This window comes from Dromiciops gliroides, chromosome 5 (assembly GCF_019393635.1).
Source record: "Dromiciops gliroides isolate mDroGli1 chromosome 5, mDroGli1.pri, whole genome shotgun sequence".
NCBI lineage: Eukaryota > Metazoa > Chordata > Mammalia > Microbiotheria > Microbiotheriidae > Dromiciops > Dromiciops gliroides.
In genome coordinates this window covers 64,779,146-64,798,587 of record NC_057865.1, presented here as the reverse complement: position 1 = coordinate 64,798,587, position 19,442 = coordinate 64,779,146, and the positions used below count along the sequence as shown (strand labels likewise).

At 40.3% G+C, this 19,442-nt stretch overlaps 2 protein-coding genes across 4 annotated transcripts in view; one reads left to right on the top strand and one right to left on the bottom strand.

The window, feature by feature from the left end:
* The window catches only part of LOC122727839 (protein adenylyltransferase SelO-like), a 55,201-nt gene extending 51,184 nt beyond the window's left edge, over nucleotides 1-4,017 (top strand). For 2 of the 3 annotated variants that reach the window (XM_043965698.1, XM_043965697.1), the window contains 2 exons: nucleotides 443-522; nucleotides 2,366-4,017. In XM_043965698.1, the coding sequence (XP_043821633.1) occupies nucleotides 443-522; nucleotides 2,366-2,488 (203 nt within the window). In that variant the 3' untranslated portion in view covers nucleotides 2,489-4,017. The remainder of the gene's footprint in view (nucleotides 1-442; nucleotides 523-2,365) is intronic. The other variant, XR_006353206.1, reaches the window with a different exon arrangement.
* A 1,638-nt stretch (nucleotides 4,018-5,655) lies between these two features.
* LOC122729169 (amyloid beta precursor protein binding family B member 1 interacting protein) overlaps nucleotides 5,656-19,442 on the bottom strand; it is a 119,023-nt gene continuing 105,236 nt past the window's right edge. Inside the window, exons 11-14 of the mRNA XM_043967886.1 lie at nucleotides 19,165-19,263; nucleotides 18,524-18,641; nucleotides 12,177-12,280; nucleotides 5,656-6,614 (exon numbers count right to left, since the gene is read on the bottom strand). Of these exons, the coding sequence (XP_043823821.1) occupies nucleotides 6,123-6,614; nucleotides 12,177-12,280; nucleotides 18,524-18,641; nucleotides 19,165-19,263 (813 nt within the window). The 3' untranslated portion in view covers nucleotides 5,656-6,122. The remainder of the gene's footprint in view (nucleotides 6,615-12,176; nucleotides 12,281-18,523; nucleotides 18,642-19,164; nucleotides 19,264-19,442) is intronic.

Genomic DNA, 19,442 nt, shown 5'->3' with positions numbered 1-19,442 from the left:
AATTTTTTTCTTTTATCCAAGTTCTCTTGTACAAAATGACTAAAATGGTGATGTTTTACATAATTGCACATGTATAACCTATATCTGCTTACTGCCTTGGGGAGAAGGGAAGGATAAAATTTGGAACTCAAAACTTTAAAAATTTTTATTTAAAAAAAACTATAAATGACAGAAAAGTTGTGGGTCTACTCCTGTCCATTCCACAGAGCTCCCCACATGGATGATTTTTTTGTTTTGTTTTGAAAGAGTGACTATTAAGATTTATTCTGATAGAATTCTTTGCAGTATTAAATACCACTCATTATTTGAACCTTTTTGAAAGGTTCTTTTGAATTATGCTACTAATTTTTCCTTCTTTGAAAACACTGGACTTTAGGGATGAAGAATATTCTTGTCTCTTAGTCAACTCATAAAGTAAGATAAGGTTGTTTATCTTATTTAGGTGTCAATCCTAGATATGTGCTGAAGAATTGGATGGCAGAATCTGCTGTGCAAAAAGCAGAAATGAATGATTTTTCAGAGGTAAGATTGTTGAATTTTTTTCTACACATTTTCATGATTTTAAGTGCCATGTGTTTTAAAAACTGTTGCTAGCGTTGGTAGGCATTTCTAAACAGGTTGAACTTAATTTCATGCTAAGAGTCTTGTGATTCGTTTTTTGACATAATTAAGTTTTGGTCTTGTTGAATAGGTTTTGTTGCTACTCAGTGGTGACCCTGGGGACAGCTGGGTGGTGCAGTGGATAGAGCACTGGCCCTGAAGTGGACAGGACCTGAGGTCAAATCTCACCTCAGACTAGTACTAGCTGTGTGACCCAGGGCAAGTCACTTAACCCCAATTACCTTAAACATCTGAGGCCATCTCCAGTCATCCTGATAATATATCTTGTCACTGGACCCAGATGGCTCCTGAGGAGAAAGTGAGGCTGGTGACTTTGCACAGCCCTCCCTCACTTAAATCCAGTTCAGTGCAAGTCATGATATCTATCATGGTCCTCTGAGAATGAAGGACCAACAATAACAGTGGTGACCTCCTACTTGGGGTTTTCTTGGCAAAGATATGAGCGTGGTTTTCCATTTCCTTCTTTAGCTCATTTTAAAGATAAGGAACTGAGGCAAACAGCATTAAGTGACTTGTCCAGGGTCACAGTGTTCAGTGCTGGATTTGCACTCAGGAAGATGAGTCTTCTCGACTCCAGGCCCAGCATTCTATCCACTGTGCCAACCAGCTGGTTATAGTATGATTACAATATTTTAAATAGTTTGGCTTATATTGAAAAAAGGAATATTGAGGACATTTAAAAAAAATCTGGCCCACAGGCCTGTAACTTACAGTCTTTTTTTTTTTTTTTTTTTTTTTTTAGTGAGGCAATTGCGGTTAAGTGACTTGCCTAGGGTCACACAGCTAGTAAGTGTTAAGTGTCTGAGGCCGGATTTGAACCCAGGTACTCCTGACTCCAGGGCCGGTGCACTATCCACTGCGCTACCTAGCTGCCCTGTAACTTACAGTCTTAAGGGACTCTTGGGTTTTAAAGCAACTTGAGCAAAGTCCCATGGCCAGGACTAGAATTAGATCTTTCTGAATACAAGGCCAGCCTCTCTGCTTCATCCCATTGCATCTCTTCATTGCATACAATGGAAATTTTAGAACATATCTTGCCTTTTACATCATGGCAGTTCATATAGTCTGACATGGCACTTGTGTGAAAAGGATCCAAGATGATAAGCTGGAAGAGAACGGTGGCAAACATTGCGTTTGAGGAAGTTAGGTGACACAGCGGCTGGAGCACTGAGCCGAGAGTCAGGAAGAGCCGAGGTCAAATCCAGCCTCAAGATACTCACTAGCTGTGTGACTCTGGGCAAGCCACTTAACTCTGGGTGCCTCAGTTTCCTCATCTGTCAAATGGGAATCATAACAACACCTACCTCCAAGGGTGGTTGTATGTGATAATAATTATAAATCACTTAGCATAGTGCCTGCCTAGATATTATTATGATGATGATGATGATGAAAATTAAATTGGTTTCATTTTTTAATGCTACTGTGTGGTTGGCATTGTGCTGGGTATTAAATACTACTCCTACACTTATGTTAAAATATAGTAAAAATAATATAAAGGGGGCAGCTAGGTGGCTCAGTGGATAGAGCACCGGCCCTGGAGTCAGGAGTACCTGAGTTCAAATCCAGCCTCAGACACTTAGCCACTTAGCATTTACTAGCTGTGTGACCCTGGGCAAGTCACTTAACCCCAATTGCCTCACTTAAAAAAAATAATATAAAGGCTTTTCAATAAGCTTGAAAAACTATCTCATTTGAATTTCTTCTCCTTCTCCCAGTGAAGCTTTTAATTGTTCTAATTTTTCAGGTTCATCTTTTACAGCAAGTTCTTCAGCGTCCATTCCAAAAGCAGTCAGCAGCAGAGAAAGCAGGATATTCTTCACCTACCCCATTATGGGCAAAAGATCTCAAAGTCAGCTGTTCATCCTGATGAAAGTTGGTCTTAATCAGGGTTTTTTCTTTTTTCTTTTGGCTCAGGGCAATGAGAGTTAAGTGACTTGCTCAGGGTCACACAGCTAGTAAGTGTCAAGTGTCTGAGGCCATATTTGAACTCAGGTCCTCCTGAATCCAGGGTGGGTACTTTATCCACTGTGCCACCTAGCTGCTCCCAGGAATATTTTTTTAACACTGGAATTTTAATATAATATCTGATAAACTGTTCATGAGCAATTGCATATTGATGAGTCAGATGGAGTATAGATTATTACATATGAGAAATAAACATTTATTTTGCCAGAAAAGTTTAATCCTAAACTACTCCTACTGAAAATTGTTCAGATCCTTGTGTTGTAACGAATAATTTGGAAAGACTGTAGCTTCCTCCCAGTAAATCACTCAAATTATTTTTTTTCTTCTTTTTTTTTGGTGAGGCAATTGGGGTTAAGTGACTTGCCCAGGGTCACACAGCTAGTAAGTATCAAGTGTCTGAAGCCAGATTTGAACTCAGGTCCTCCTGACTTCGGGGCTGGTATTCTATCCACTGTGCCACGTAGCTGCCCCAAATTGTTTTTAATAATGAAGAAATTTTAAGATAACCTTTCAGTCAGTGAATTAACATATAGTTCTCTAGAAACTTGTGCTAAATCCTCACAGGGGAATGCAAAGAAAAGTAAAAAATGACAAATGTAGTACTCTCCATGTATTATCTCATTTGCTGAAACAAAGTATAAGACATTCTTGTCCTCCAGACCCTTTAGGACTACTCATATGGGACTATTGAAGGCTTTGTACTCCTGTGAGAAAATGGGTAGTTGTCTCCTCTCAATAAGGATATAACAGTCAATCATACTCCTTGTGACCTGTTTGTAGGACAAAGGTTTCAGATCCCCTCCTCCCCCTCAGGCTAACAAAATCACATGGTTCAAAGAGCCCTGTCAGCTCTTTGACATATAAGGAAGAATAAGGTCCACTCCTGAGTTATACCCATATAAAGAGGGATGGGAATACTGCATTCTGATTAGCTACTTTTTGCATGCAGATTTTAACCCTTGAGTAATCAGACCAATGATGAAAAACGGGGGTGGGGGAGGGGTTCCATTCTTGTTAGGGACTAGGGTATAAAACAGGCCAGTGAGCCCCTTTTCTTTGCACCCATTAGCTGCATACTAGGGTGCCTCCTCACAAGAAGGATATAAAAGAGCCTTTGTCACATCGCTGCTGAGTTCCTGAGAATTACTGAGAAGAGGATTGATTTTCCCTCATACTCCTGAGTTGACACTGTTGACTCTTTTCTGCTAAAAAAAAAAGTGCCCATCTCATATTACTACTTGCTTCTACAAAACCCAACGTTAGATGTCACATTTGAGGGAACATTTCATTTTATGATACAAATAGCTAATCAGTAGGCCGGAGTTTATGTAGGATCACTGTAGACTTGAGTGATTACTGAATAATGGCAGTGGTAGAATTTGTGTTATATAAAGTATGGCTAATGTAATTTTTGTGAAATGACATTAAATGGAATAGTTTTTTGCAGGCTTTGTCTCTATTTGAATTTCTTTCAGTTACAGAAACAAATTTTAAAGATCAGACTCCAGAAATTAGATAAACATACTTTTTTTTTAATAGAAAAACATTTTTCTTCATAAGTTCTCAAGTCAAAAGACAACATTGAGTTCCATCTTAAAAACATTTTATCTTTGAACAAAACACATGGTCTGTCCAGGCCCCAGTGAGGCAGGATAGGATGGTGCTGGTGCATGAGAACTGTTCAGAAGGCAGGATCTTCGGCAGGGTCATATAAGACGGGCTTCGTTCTGCTTTATCCTGCACGATGTCCTCTCTTGACTCCCAGGCTTCAGATCCAGGGCTTGTTCTCTGAAGTTCTTTTGTTTCGATGGATTTCTTTGTTATGATACAGCTTTCATTCACCGTGCCACTTCCTCTTATCATAGAGCCTAGGCCTTAGCTGTCCAAGCACGGCACAGGGGAAAGACAAAGGCCTCTGAGTCAGGAGAAGTGGGTCCTAGGGCTGCCTCTGCTGCTGCCTCTCTGAGCCTCAGGCATAAAATGAAGTGGTTGGATTAGATGACTGTGGCAGTACCTTCTACTATTAAAATCCTGGCTTCAAAAAAATGTATGTGCACATATAAACTTTTTCACATCTCTAAAAACAAACCCTTTATAGAATTTGCATTTTAATAGTAAGCTGTGAACTCATCCAGGGGTCAGAGTTGTTAATGCCATCGGGAACAGACTCCTGCTGGCACTATCTTCCCACCTAACATGTTCCCTCTACAGCATCCTCGACTTTGGCTGGATAGCCTCAGTTATTAGACACACAGTATTTTACAAGGCAGCCTACTCCATTATTGGAAAACTCTCTTAGAAAATTCTCACATAGGGCTAAGATCTGTCTCCCAATAATTTCCACATACTACTATCTTCTAGATAGTGCTTCTATATAAAATGAATGCTATATTTTATGTAATTCTTCTATTAGAGACATATAACATTATTTTTGTCAACTTGAAAAACAAGAATATATTCAGCTGAAGTGCAAAGATGAGAAAAGATATACATTTATCCAAAAGTCAGTAAGTCAATTTAAAAAAGGTTAATGATAGAATGACTGAAGACATGTATATCATTTCTACTTTGAAGTCAATATTTCTTTTCAATTTTTTTTTGGGTGAGGCATTTGGGGTTAAGTGACTTGCCCCTGGGTCACACCGCTAGTAAGTGTCAAGTGTTTGAGGCCAGATTTAAACAACTGACTCCAGGGCCGGTGCTCTATCCACTGTGCCATCTAGCTGCCCCAAATCTTAATAGTATTTTATTTTTTTCCCCATTTACATGTAAATATAGTTTTCAGCATTTGTTTTTATAACATTTTGAGTTCCACATTTTCTCTCCTTCCCTCCCTCCCTCCCTTTCCCCTCTCCAAGGCAGAATACAATCTGATATAGGTTGTATATGTACAATCACATTAAACGTTTCCACATTAATCATGTTGTAAAAGAAGAATCAGAACAAAAGGGAAAAACCTCAAAAAAAGAAAAAAAACACAAAGCAGAAACAGTATAATTCAATCTACATTCAGATTGCACAGTTCTTTTCTCTAGATTTGGAGATCGTTTTCCATCATGAGTCCTTTGAAATTGTCTTGGATCGTATTTCTGGGAAGAGTTAAGTCTATCACAGTTGATCATCACACAGTGTTGCTGTTACTGTGTGCCATGTTCTCCTGGTTCTGCTCACTTCACTCAGCATCAGCCCACTTAAGTTGGAAGTCAATATTTCATAAAAAGATGGCAGAGCATCCGTAGATAAGGGATAGAGGAGGAGGAGAGCGAGGGACGAGGAGGGAGGGCTGCACAAAGCTACCAGCCTAGCCTCACTCTTTCCTCCAGAACCTTCACTTAAATCCAATTCACTGAAAGTCATGACATCACCTCCCAACGTCACGGTCCTCTTCGAGAACGAAGGACAAACAACAACCACCATAAACAGAATGACTAAGTTGTCTCGAGAAGATGACTATTAAAATACCCAATTAGAAAACAGTATACTTATTTATGTAGAAATATTTTGTCATTTCTCTTCCAGGAAACTCAAAACCCCTTTCAGGATATGTTGCCTCTTTTCTTTTGCAAAGCTTTCATCAGATCAGACATAAAATCTTGTTCCCCACTCGCACCCCCAGGGGCTGGTCCTGGACCCTCCAGCCTTTTAGGAGGCATGGGAGGCTTTTTAGTGATGGGTGGGCGAGGTTTGCTGGGTTCTGTGGATTGGACTGGTGGAGGTGGGGGAGGAGGTGGCAATGGAAATTCATCACTACAAATAACTGTAGGAGGTGGGGGAGGCACGAAGTTGGGAGGTTCTTCGTTAAAATCTGGCGGCGGTGGGGGGAGCTCAGCTTCTCCCATAGGTGGTGGTAAAGGAAAATCATCCTGAAGGGATGGTTCGGAGGGTATCATGGGTTTGGGAGGCATCAGAGACACGGAATTCACATCTGAAGACCGACGCTGCGGTGGTGGGGGTGGCAGCTGCGATTTCTTCAGGTGATTGGCTGGAGGTGCTGGCGCATCATAGTTACTAACAGCTGGCTTCTTGTCCTTTAAAAAGACAACATTATTCATGTTCCAACATTCAAGTCTAGATAATGCATATTTTGAATGCAGTGCTTTGCACACATAAAAACTCTTAATTAAGATTCATCTTTATTCTTGGAATGCCACTGAAATTATGCTAGAGTTTGTTCATTATACTCCTCCCCCACCCCCCACCCCCAAACCAGACCAAAGACTGTGACACCACGACTGGCAACATTTCTTTTATCCACATTAGGAAACCCAGAGAAGCTGGGTGACTTGTTCAATCGAGGTCAAAGGAACAGAGCTACAATTTGAACTAGGCCTTCTGACTCCAAATGTCCTTTCCAAATACACCTTAGGCTATTACTCTTGCAATTTCTTAGTGTTATCAGCATAGCTATAAGGGAGGTGTACTGTAAATCCTAAAGCCCTATGTAAATATAAGATCTGTGTTAAGATTTAACCCACCTAATGTGCTGCCAGGCTCGGTGCTGTTTACAAATATCTCATCTGATAGAACAAACTGCTAAAATGACATTGCTGTAATTCTGGCTTTTAGTTTTGGTTAGCATGGAGCTGACTGACCAAGTGGGAGTACAGTTAACACTGAACTCAGGGCATGGACTCCAGGGATTTGTCTCTCACTTTAAAGGACTGTATTGGAACAGAACTTACATGATTTAACTTCCTGCTCCCCAACATTCTGTCCCTAACGCAAAAGCCTAAGTAGATGCTGGATTCCCCCAGACCACTAGGGGTCTGAGAGTAGCCGTGTTATCTTACTAGACACTGGGCTGGTAGCGCGGCCACCTCCATTGTACATGACCCGTCTGACCACCTAGTCGCTCTAGCCCTCGGAAAAATGAGGACATACTGCAGGAGACAAGGACCCTACCCATCTTCCCACTGTAAACCTTACTGAACTCCTGGTCATGCTGCCTTATTATCCAAAAGGATTTTATGAAACCCTGGATTAATAGGAGCAAGATGCCCTTTGACAGAGCTCCAAACTGAACCCAGATAGTTAGCAGATAAGTTCCCATCTGCTGACTTCTTTACTCAGGATAGTAAGTCCCGATCCCTGTAAAACATCTAGGCATTCTTGTCCTTGACAAATCCCTTTTTGAATCACATAATCTTATCATAGTATTTGCTTTAAGTCTAACCGTCAAACCGACTGGTATTTCCTACATTCTTGTTATAACTGAAATTGTTAAACTGATTCACATCACATTCATTCTTGTTATAGTGTTTGCTTTTAGGTTGATTTGTATCATGGTAATGAAACTGATAACACCCTATAATCAGTGTGCAAAGAAACCTTATATAGCCTCAGGAAGAGGGAGTCTGAGCTTCTTTGGTTGGGGACTCTGAGTGAATGATTCATGCCTGTTTGTTCTTGGGACACATCAACTGGTATTATGTTTTTCCCTAGCAGTTCTCTGATCTGTTTTTTTTTGTGTGTGTGTGGTTTTTTTTTTTGGTAGGAGGACAGGGTACAGAAACAAAATTTGACAATGGCAAGGAGACTTTTCTGAGAAATTTTTATGAGAATTTAGGGGAAAGGACAATTCTCCTGCCAAAATGGGCCTGTCCCTTCTGTCCTAGGTACTTCTCATTTATAATTCACATTTATATAGCAATTTAAGGTTTAAAAATGCTTATCTCCTAGGACTGTAGACTTTGTAAGGAAATTTCAATACTTCTGTAGGCAGGTTGTCCTTCAACTGATGAACTGGCTAAGTGGGCCTCTATTTGTTTATTGGGAAGGAGTGCTTACACCAGGAATTGTAAGAAGAGTGTAAGCTCACCTTATATCTAGAAGAGGCCTGAGATATCATTGTGTCCAACTCACTCATTTAGCAAATGAAGAAACAGGTCCAGAGATGGCCTTGCTTAGTTCTTAGATTATTATTTCCTGAGTGACCTTGGGAGATCACTACCTTTCAATGTCTATGTGAAGAATGGATCAAACAATCCATTTTACCTACCACAGAGAACTGTGATAAGGATTAAATGAACTAAAGCCAGATGTGTGAAAAATAAAACTCTAATAAAAAAAGGCCAAATGTATTATTATTATTGTTGCTGTTGTTGTAAGCCAGGGTATCCAATATGGCTAAGGGCTCAGTAAGGGTTTCCCATTTATCTGCAGGTATTGCAAGGTAGAATAATGTAGAATTTATTTACATAAAATTTTATTCAAGCTTTTCAGCTATGTTACTTCCTCCAGAGCAGAGTTTCATTTTCAAATAGAATTGTAATGCTTTTTTTCCCCCTTTCATCATGTAATGACTTCTCCCCACTGAATATCAAATTAGGCTTTTCCCAAGAAAATGCCTTATGATTTTTTTTTCTTTCATTTATTTAGTTTGCATGGATAGACTAATTAACTGTCCCCCCCCCCTCCCCCACCATACAAGCAGCTAGGGAACTGGTGTTTGCAAGTTGTTTAGCTCTTTGTATTCCCAGGTTCTTTTATTGCTTTAAGCATTTAAATGATTCCCTTCATTAGTCACTATGGAAATCATAAAAGTCAAAATAATAGAAAGTATGCAGCATGGGGAAATTGTCAGACTTGACAAACTAGCCAGGATAGCAAACAAAAACAGTCTCCAGAGGTTTTCAAAAGTCTTTAGAAATTGCAAGAGGCCCAATAAATAACCCAAGCTTTTAGCCTCTGTGGTAGCTCCTAGTACCCATAGTCAGATGAACAAGGGAGAGAGGGGAGACAAAGTGAAAAAATATCAAAGTGTTCTGTTTTATTAGATAGCACACCTGGTCTAAGAGCTATGGGGTATATCGCTGTCAGAATTATTTAAAGTTATTTCAAAATTGGACATTCTAGACTGTGAAGGGAAGTATGAAATGCAGTTCTTGTAGACAAATGGGGTGTTACAAAACCCATTAGCAACTAATTTACAATTATTAGCTACAATTATTAGCTAGATTTAAGTCAGAGTTCATTAATTTACTCTTCTCTACAAAGTATTATTATTTCTGGACACATTTGAAAATATATTTATGGCCCATCACCTTGGGATATAATATTAATATATAGTATGAAATAAAAAATATATAGTATGAAATAAGAAATGGCTAAATTAAAAGAAAGACAGCCGGGTAATATAGTGGATAGAGTGTGTGACTTGGACTTAGGAAGATCTGAATTAAAATCTTACTTCAGATAATTACTAGCTTTGTGACCCTGGGTAAGTTATTTAACTACTATCTAACTCAATTTCTGAATCTATAAAATGGGGATAATAAAATGTAGTGCTAGGTATGCCAGAGGTGCTTAAATATATACTTGATTAGGAACAAAGAAGTAAAAATCTCAAAGGATTAAAAAAACAGACTCACTTTTTCCCTCCAAAACTTATAGCTCATAGCTCAGGTTCATTGATTTTTTTATGGTTCCTCTAAAGTTCCTTGCTTGTATCTGGGTCAGAAAGCAGATGTGCAGCCTCTACTTCAAATTTCACAAGGTATATTATAAGTAATACACCCTGTATTAGATCTACTGAGCTGACAAAATGTACTAGTGTCTGTTTCAACTTGAATGGCAGTTTATCTGTTTGTACCTTAATAACCTTGGAAATAACTAACTTTGACTGATTATGGTATACAACTAAATATGCAGTTCAGTCTGACATCTCGAAAGAAAATGCACCATGTGCCAAAATTTCAAAATAGACATTAATTTAGTGTTATAAGTACTCAATTCCTCTATTCTGTGTTTTGGGTTTCAGATGTTCACTCATTTGAAGATTGATATTAAAGGGAGTTCACTGAGCACTTTTGGTCAAAGACAGACATACAGTTGCATTTTTTGAGTTCTGAACAAATACTGATTAACTGGAATGCTGAAGGATTGATTATGTGTTCAGATTAAGTATGAATGTCCTTTTTGACAGAATCAAGCTGAAATACTTTGTTTTAAGCTATATTCTTTAAGATATTCTAAAATATATTAGTTCACTTTGATGCCTAAACAAGTAGTGGGACGTTGCAGGTATAAGTTGAATTAGATGACCTCTGAGGTCTTTTCTAACTCAGACCCAAATTTTCCTGCTTTTTCCTGGAAGAACACAGTTATCCTAAGAGGATGTCACCAATCTACTCTAGGCCATAATGCTTGAACTGTTTTTTTTTTTTTGGTTGTTTTTTTTTAAATGTAGTAGTGATGGGTTTGTAGAACCATTCATATTCTCTCACCCGTGCCTTATTCTGCCTTTTCTTTTTCTTCTTCTTCTTCTTTTTTTTTTTTTGCGGGGCAATGGGGGTTAAATGACTTGCCCAGGGTCACACAGCTAGTAAGTGTCAAGTGTCTGAGGCCAAATTTGAACTCAGGTCCTCCTGAATCCAGGGCCAGTGCTTTATCCACTGTGCCACCTAGCTGCCCCTGTGCCTTATTCTGAACAGGGACATAAATGCTTCATCTATAGCCAGAATTAGGGATAGAATCATCGTTTCAATGGCCACAGAACAGAGCTTTTCATCTGTAAAACAGCCTGTCTGATAGGAGAATGAACCCTTGTTTGCATTTCTCATCAGTACTATTAGTACCTAGCACAGTGATTCATTATCCTGGTTTTATCTTTTTTTTGCTCGCCTGTGCGTGTGCGTGGCAATTGGGGTTAAGTGACTTGCCCAGGGTCACACAGCTTGTAAGTGTCAAGTGTCTGAGGCCGGATTTGAACTCAGATCTTCCTGAATCCAGGGCTGGTGCTCTATCCACTGCACCACCTAGCTGCCCTCTTTTATCTTATTTTAAAAAATTTTACCATCACATTTTGTTTTGACACAACAGACACTTCCCCACAAATAGCTAAATGCCACATAGTAGTAACACGGTCTTGGGTTTTACATCACCCTTTGGTAATGTCTGAGGAGTAATCTCTTTTTAATGTTGTTTTTTTTTAAATTTTTGTGGGGCAATGAGGGTTAAGTGACTTGCCCAGGGTCACACAGCTAGTAAGTGTCAAGTGTCTGAGGCTGGGTTTGAACTCAGGTCTTCCTGAATCCAGGGCCAGTGCTTTATCCACTGCGCCACCTAGCTGTCCCGTAGGAGTAATCTCGGTATATATGAAATGCTATTAAAATGTTCTCAAAATGAGCTAATTATCATTCCATTAATCTGAGAAAACGAACGCCAAGCAATGAGAAACAGTGTATGAACGTATACTACACAACACCTCTAAGATGAAGACAATGTCCAAATCAAGTAGGGGTGACAAGTCCTGAAATGGAGGGTCTCAATACGTCAGCCCCACATCTTATGACAAAAGTTTGGCCAAGCTGATTTATTTTTGGTCATGTACACACATGTCAAAAACTTTGCTAAGAGCCTTGTTTCCTTACTGTGGAGCTTGAATGATATGTCCACACTGTGGGATCCCCACACAATGTCATGAATGAATAAAGCTTTTAATGTATAAGTTTAAGCTCTGGAATGGTCAATACAGCAGCCTTTTTGTTTGGGAGAAATTAATTTTCTGTTTTTTAGCAGAGTACTTGAAAAGATTAAGAAAATACTTATGAATCTGAGTACTGGTTTCATTTACATGAAATAACTCATACCTTTGCTGTTTCCACGTGTTTTTGGGCCTCCTGGAAAATTCCGCCAATAGAGTGTGTAGGCTGGGAAATCTGTCCATTAGGTTGTACAGTACTGACTGTATGCTCTAAAAATGGGGAACAAAAAGGGGAAAAATCAGTGTATTCTCACAATGCTGAAGGATGTAGCCTGAAAATGAGACTGTTCATGTGTAGTGACTTAGATTCATGGGTAATAGTATGCGATACTGAAGGTATGCTTGAAAAATATGTGGCAGTAACACAATATTTTGTAAGAAGCACAACAAAAAATTTTAAATCAACTCTTCTAAAGTAAAACATTAATTAATTGTAATACCTGGAGAATGTGTTGACATTAAGTTTGACTTAACCTTGTTAACAGTGTCAATCTGGAAACCATTTCTGTTAATGAAGATCTAAAATATATTAGTTTACTTTTGTGCCTTAATAAATATATTATAGTAAGTATATTAAATAGTTTTTATCATTAAAGATATTTAGGAGTCATTTTGAAATACCAATTTTTGTTGTACAGTAGAACTAGGTTTAGAGATTATAAGAAATACATACTGACCACTGAGATTCGAGAAAAAAGCTCTGTGATGAACCTATTTTATTATTTCCTTCATTCTCCTAAAATTTCACTTTAATTGAGAATTTAATTCAGGTTTCCCTGTATTTAGAGAACTCGGCTACTGATTTAATTCTGTGATTTCATAGAGATCACTATGTGAAATCAGATTGATCTGAGATTCATTCAGCAACAATTACCTAGTACTCTATGCCCTTTTGTTTTCAAATTGATAATTTATTTCTTCTACCATCTTCCAAAGTATTGAAGCTACTTATCAAAATACATAATTTTGAATTTCTTTTCTTTCTTTCTTTTTTTTTTTTTGTGGGGCAATGGGGGTTAAGTGACTTGCCCAGGGTCACACAGCTAGTAAGTGTCAAGTGTCTGAGGCTGGATTTGAACTCAGATACTCCTGAATCCAGGGCCAGTGCTTTATCTACTGCGCCACCTAGCTGCTCCTTGAATTTCTTTTCTCTAAATTTTCTTTTCTAGCAATACCTTATAGTCCTTGGGTTCTCAACTATAACAGGTAATGGATATATGAAAGGACTGGTCAATTCTTAAGTGCTTTAAGAGGGACATCATGAGGGCTCAATGATTTGTTCTATTTGCCTTCAGTGGGCAGAATCAGGAGGAAGGGGTGAGAACTGGAAAGAAGCAAATTTAGACCTAAGAGCTGTATAGAAGTGGGAGAGGGCAGCAGTGGATAAAGCTCTGGCCCTGGATTCAGGAGGACCTGAGTTCAAATTCAACATCAGACACTTGACAGTTACTAGCTATGTGACCCTGGACAAGTCACTTAACCCTCATTGCCCCACCAAAAAAAAAAAAAAAAAAGGTGGGAGAGACTGTTTCAGTAGGGAAGGAGTTGTGATGTTCCCCAGCAAAGGCTAGATGATTATTGGATAGACTATGTGTGGGGGGAGCTATTCTACAGGGTAGATTGTATGGCTTCTGAGGTCCTTTCCATCTCTGAGATTCTATAACTGGAGAATATTCAGTTTTCAAAAGGAATCCTTGCTTATTTCCTTGCTTTCTTAACCATCCGTCACATATGGTACTTGCTCTGATTATTCACAGTTGACTACTGGGTTAACACTATAGTTATGAAAGCAGATCCCATTTGTGCCAACTTGACTATTCTCCTGTGGAAGTATATTTTTGAACAATCTCCTTTTTAGTTTCTCTAGAAATAGGAAGAAATACTATTTCTCCATTACTAAAACCCCTTATAGACTTTTCCCTTGGGAAAGTGGGAAGACCAAAGGCCTTCCTTCCAACCAAACTCAACTCTTGGCTAGATGGGATCATCACTGCCTTCCCACCTACACGGAGTGATTGATGCTGTGGCACTTCAATTCCAGGTTAAGAAGCTGATTACCGAAAGGAATTATTTTTTCAGTCCTTAAGAAGAATGGTTCGGAAGAATGAATGAATGAATGAATGAATGAATGATCAGACCATTTACTAAGTGCTTATTATATGCAAAGTGCTGTGCTAAATTCTGGGTAAACAAATAGAAAATAGTCCCTGCTCTCAAGGAGCTCACATTGTAATGGGGGAGACACTACAGGTGGAAGGTTTTGGCGACACCAGATGGATGGGTTCCATGGCCCTTAGGCTTAGTAGCAAAGCAGATGTTAATGCCTCTTCTCTAATGTCATTTCCATTGATAAAATCACCGGTTTCTGATCTAGAACCATGTGGTGGTGACTTTGGTGAGGACTTTCCTTTCTGGATCTTTAGTAGCTACAGCACCAGCAGGAGGGGTTGCCAGGCTGCATCTCCACGGGAATTGCTTCCCAGGATGATGACCGAGCTTACTTGTCTGGAAGCATCACTGTCCTCAAGGCTCTTGGGTTCAGGGTGCTGGGCTGTGCCCATCATGATGTGAGGGGAGATGGTGGTCAAGGTAGCAGTGGTTTGACTACCTGCTATGTACCGCCTCCTGGTTCTCCCTTGGGGGGCCTCGCAGCTTCAGGGAGGCTGGCTTGCTGGCCCAATGTGTGGCATTTGGCGGGGATGGTTGGCCCCTTATCCACACTGGTTATTTCCAGAGATGATGGCTATGAGGGTGAGGTGGGAAGCAGGAATGGTGGTCCTGGCTGGTGCTGCCCCTCCCAGGGCTCCTGTGCTTACCCATCTATTGGTGTCAGTTGCTCAGTAGTTGAGTGGTTGTGAGGAGCGGGGAGGGAGCTCTCTCCACAATTATTTTATCCCTTCAATGATGGCTGTGGAGGTTACAATGGAAGTAAGTCTGATGATTTGGGGGTCACAGGTATTCCAAAGCTGGTGGGCTCAGGATTCTGGACTGTCTTCATCAGGGTTTTAGGAAGATGGCGGTCAAGGTGGTGGTGGTTTTTTGACTTGCCTGGCACACGCTGCCCTAGGCGTGGCAGTTATTGGCAACTGGTCTGGATGGCTGGTCTCTTCACAGGAATTGTTCCTCAGGATGTGGAGGTCAGGAAAGAATTGAATGGGGACTTTCCGGAATATTAACCCCAAAGTGTATTTTAAATTATTATTTTTTAATTTTTGTTCAAGAGTCCTATGTCACCTCACATCTTGGGGTAGAGAGTAATGTGGAGGAGATGAAAAACTATGTCAGTTTGGATCTTTCCACACTAGAAATGGCTTAGAAATAGATTTATGTTAAATTCAATAAACTTATTTCTGGAAAACTTTGCCTAAATTGCAGAGGACATTATTATTAATAATATTTTTTCTTCAATACTCTTGTGCTTTTTTTTTTTTAAGTGAGGCAATTGGGGTTAAGTGACTTGCCCAGGGTCACACAGCTAGTAAGTGTTAAATGTCTGAGGTCGGATTTGAACTCAGATACTCCTGACTCCAGGGCCGGTGCTCTATCCACTGCGCCACCTAGTTGCCCCACTCTTGTGCTTTTAATAAAAGGACAATGTTTTTCTTTTCCTCCTTTGTTGGGAGGGCAGAGATTATAGAATCAAAGACTATACGTTGGAAGGGATCTTAGAGAACAAGTAGTCCAGCCTACACTAAACAAGAATTCCCTCATTAACAAACCCAGTGAGAGGCCATTTGGCCTTCACACAAAGACCTATGAGTGGGAAACCAGTGATTCCCAACACAACTCATTCTCCTTTTGAATAGTTTTCAATGTTCAGAAGTTCTTCCTTACACTGAGCTAAAATCTTCCTTTCATAATTTATATTCATTGCTCCCAGTTTTGCTGTCTGAAGCAAAACAGAACAAGTCTTCCCATTACAGAAAAGAACCCTTGGAGTATTAGAAGACAGATGCCCCCTTCTACATCCTCCCATCCATGTTTTCTCTTCTCCAGACTAAGCATCTTCAGTTTCTTGCATGGCCTGATCTCAATCTGCAATCTCTCCCTGGATACGGGCTTATGTTTAGAAAAAAGGGGCCTATAATCCATCACATAGGCAGAGGATGCACTACCCTCCCTCTTTCCTTTCACTCCCTTGGGGCTGCATGTATTATGGCTTTCCCCCCCTTTACGGTTATTAATGAAACACATTTGAACCTGATTTCACTTGTATAGAAATATTTTAGCTTAGTTCCCCTCCCCCTTGTTGTTTATGAAGGGGGAACCACTCAGGATGGTGTGATCCAGCATCCTCCCTCCCTCTGAGGCTGCCCTGTAAGGGCCATACTTTGGGCTGGGGTGGAGGAAGCTGACTGGAAAAAAGGTGACAAAAGCTGAGTTTTTAGAGTGTATTACTTTAAACATGCACACACTCTACAGTTATGTGTTGGTAAACAACAAAGACTCGGTGACCACAATGGTAGCATGTTATGTGCTGGCAGTAAGAGCACAGGAAGCTTGTCTTCTTGCCTGAACACTGCCTGAGTTCTCACTGAGTCTGTCCAATGACATCCTTGTATGGTCAGGCACTAGTTCAGTATCTGTTCTATCTGACAGATCAGTGCATAGTGGGAAGTTTGCTGTTATTTTAAAATCACAAGCAGCAGCTACTTGGGATGAGGGATTTGTAACAATGCCCTTCGGAAAGACATTTAAATATTAACTGCTTTATAGCATCCCCCGGTAGTTCTTTGTTCATAGTCAGGAAGATGAGGAGTTCTTGTTTGTGCTCAATCAGAGTTGAGAAGACGAGTGTCTGTGACACTGGAGTTATTTCATCTGTCTGCAGCATGGGAAGTGTGCAGGGGAGCTTCGGATCCCATGATTTCATCCCTTGAATAGTGGAGATGTGTGTGTGTGTGAATACCAACCTACCTTAACTTCCAGGGTGTTTGGGGGGAGCAACCAAGGGGACTAAGGTAAGGGGCTATGGGCTTTGTGAGGCTGCATGCAACACAGTAAGGAAAGCCTTGGGCAGGAACTGAGCACCCCACGAGGAAGCAGGAGTGCTTTGGGAAAGGACCACTCAGTGCCCATTATAGAGATGAGGGTCTAGAGAGGGCAGGAGGTTTCTAGCACCCCCAAATCAATGGATTTTGGATCTGTGGACCTTTCAGTCAGGACTGAGCCAGAGGAAGGAAAAAACTCTTAATCTTAGAGATCCCTTCAATCCATTTCCTCAGAGTTTCCAGAACTGAGCCTTGTAGGGAAACACTGAGAAGAGCTATTCCTGCTATTTCCTAAAGTTAATCCCTCTGTTTGAACCCCTGATTCCATATCATTCTGCTTCCTCCATGACTGTGGTCCAGCCGACACCCCGTCACGTTCATGTATCTAGGCAGTAAGGTGGCACAGGTGCAGAGTGCATGAGGTTTAGGAGTCAGGAAGATGAGTTCAAATCTGGCCTTAGACACTTACCAGCTGGGCAAGTCATTTAATCTCTCCTTGCCTCAGTTTCCTATTCTAAAAAATGGGGGATAATAGCAGCACTTGCCATACAAGGTTGTTTTAAGGGTCACAAGAGATGATATATGTAAAGTGCTTTGCAAAATTTAAGGCAGTTATAAATACGATTTCCCCCCTCAAAGTTGCTAAATTATGTCTTTTTCCTTTGGTTCGAGTGTGTGTGTGGGTAGAAAAGGGTTTACCCGTCTCCTTAGCTGGATTCAAAGACAGTGTATGTATGATGATGTTTTTGTGACGGCTTGGCAGCCAGCCTGTGTGACTGGCTGGTGGTGATCCTGTTCCTTGGAGGGGGTCTGCTCTCAAGTTCCACATAGGGGCACATGGTTGAGATTGGGATCCCTGAGGCTGAGGGCAGTGATAAGTGGGACACCGGCTAAGGAGAAGCTCCTAAACTGTTTAAGCAACTTGAGAATTGGCAGAAAGGGAGAACAAAAGCTCACAATCACAGTGCACTTTAAGGTTGCAGAGGGATTTCATCACATCACAGGTGAAGTAAAGTATGTCAATTTATTTTGGCCCAGTCCTGTGATTTTAAGGGGGTAGGCAGTGTGTTCCCAATGAGGAAACTTCTCTGACAATGAGGATCAGCTCCTATTATGCAACTTATAGTCTCACTTAGAAAACTGCCTGCAGCAGAGGTATCAGATGTTTGTTTGCCCCATGAAACAGATTAAAATGTTACTGGAAAATATTTCACAAAATAAATAAAAATGCAACACAACATAGATAATATCTTTTAAAACTAAATCACTGGGTGGCCTGCAGGGATCATTATGTAGGGTGTCATAACCTCTATTTCTATTTATGGCTCATCGTGGCAAAGGTAATAAATGCCTGAGTTGGGGAGTTCAAACCCAGGTGTGCTGACTCCAGGTCTAATATTCTTTCCAGTAAATCCCACCATTTAGTCCAGCCAACCACCTCATAAGAGGATTCTCTCTATACCTTTGGAGGGTGTCCGAGTCGTAACGGCTGGGTCCCCGGTCCCCAGGTTAGACCACCGAGAGGCAAGTCCAGCTCTTGCCATTGCCTTTTGATAGTTGTCATAGAGAATCTTTCCATACTACACACAGAGAGAGAAAACCAACAACAATGAAGTCCGTTTGGCTAAATTCAGCAGGTAAATCTACACGCTTCATAGTCAAACACTCATTTTCTTGACTGAAATGTAGGTCGCCTGCTCGTGCTTTTAATTCTAAAGGTTATTTAAAAAATCACTCACTAGTTTATATAGAAAAGTTGTCTACAAAGAAGGAGATAACTTCTACAGGACATACCATTTTTTGTTTCCTCTCTTGATGTTGGGTTGTTAGCTATTACTTCTACTATTATATGATCACAACATGCCGAGTGAAGGTCTTCAGGGACTTATGTAAGAAAACCTTCACTTTCCAGGATACTGGAGATGCGCCTGCTACTATTACTTCCCTCAGCTGTCAATTAATCCACAAACAAAAGCCTTCTTGGTTATAAATCCAAGACTAAATCTTTTTCTCTCTCTTCCACACTGAGGCTCTAAGCTGGACACAAGGAAAGAGACCAGAGAAAGAATGTGTGTGAAGTCAACACAGAAAGATTTTTCTCACCTTGGCAATTCTTATTCCAGTGATCCACTGATTTAGAGTTCTTGCATCATCGCAGCATAGATACTTGATATATTGCGACTCCTTCTGAATCTGGGGGTGCTGGAATAAAGAAGGTAAGCATTTAACAAGTCCTATTTATGCTTTCCGAGGAGCTCCAAGTGCTTTGCAAAAATTTCTTTGTTGGTAAATATTACCATCTACAATTTTTTTTTTGTAGGAGGCCGAAGTTTTTTCTTAAAAAAGATTAAATATCGTGGGGCAGCTAGGTGGCGCAGTGG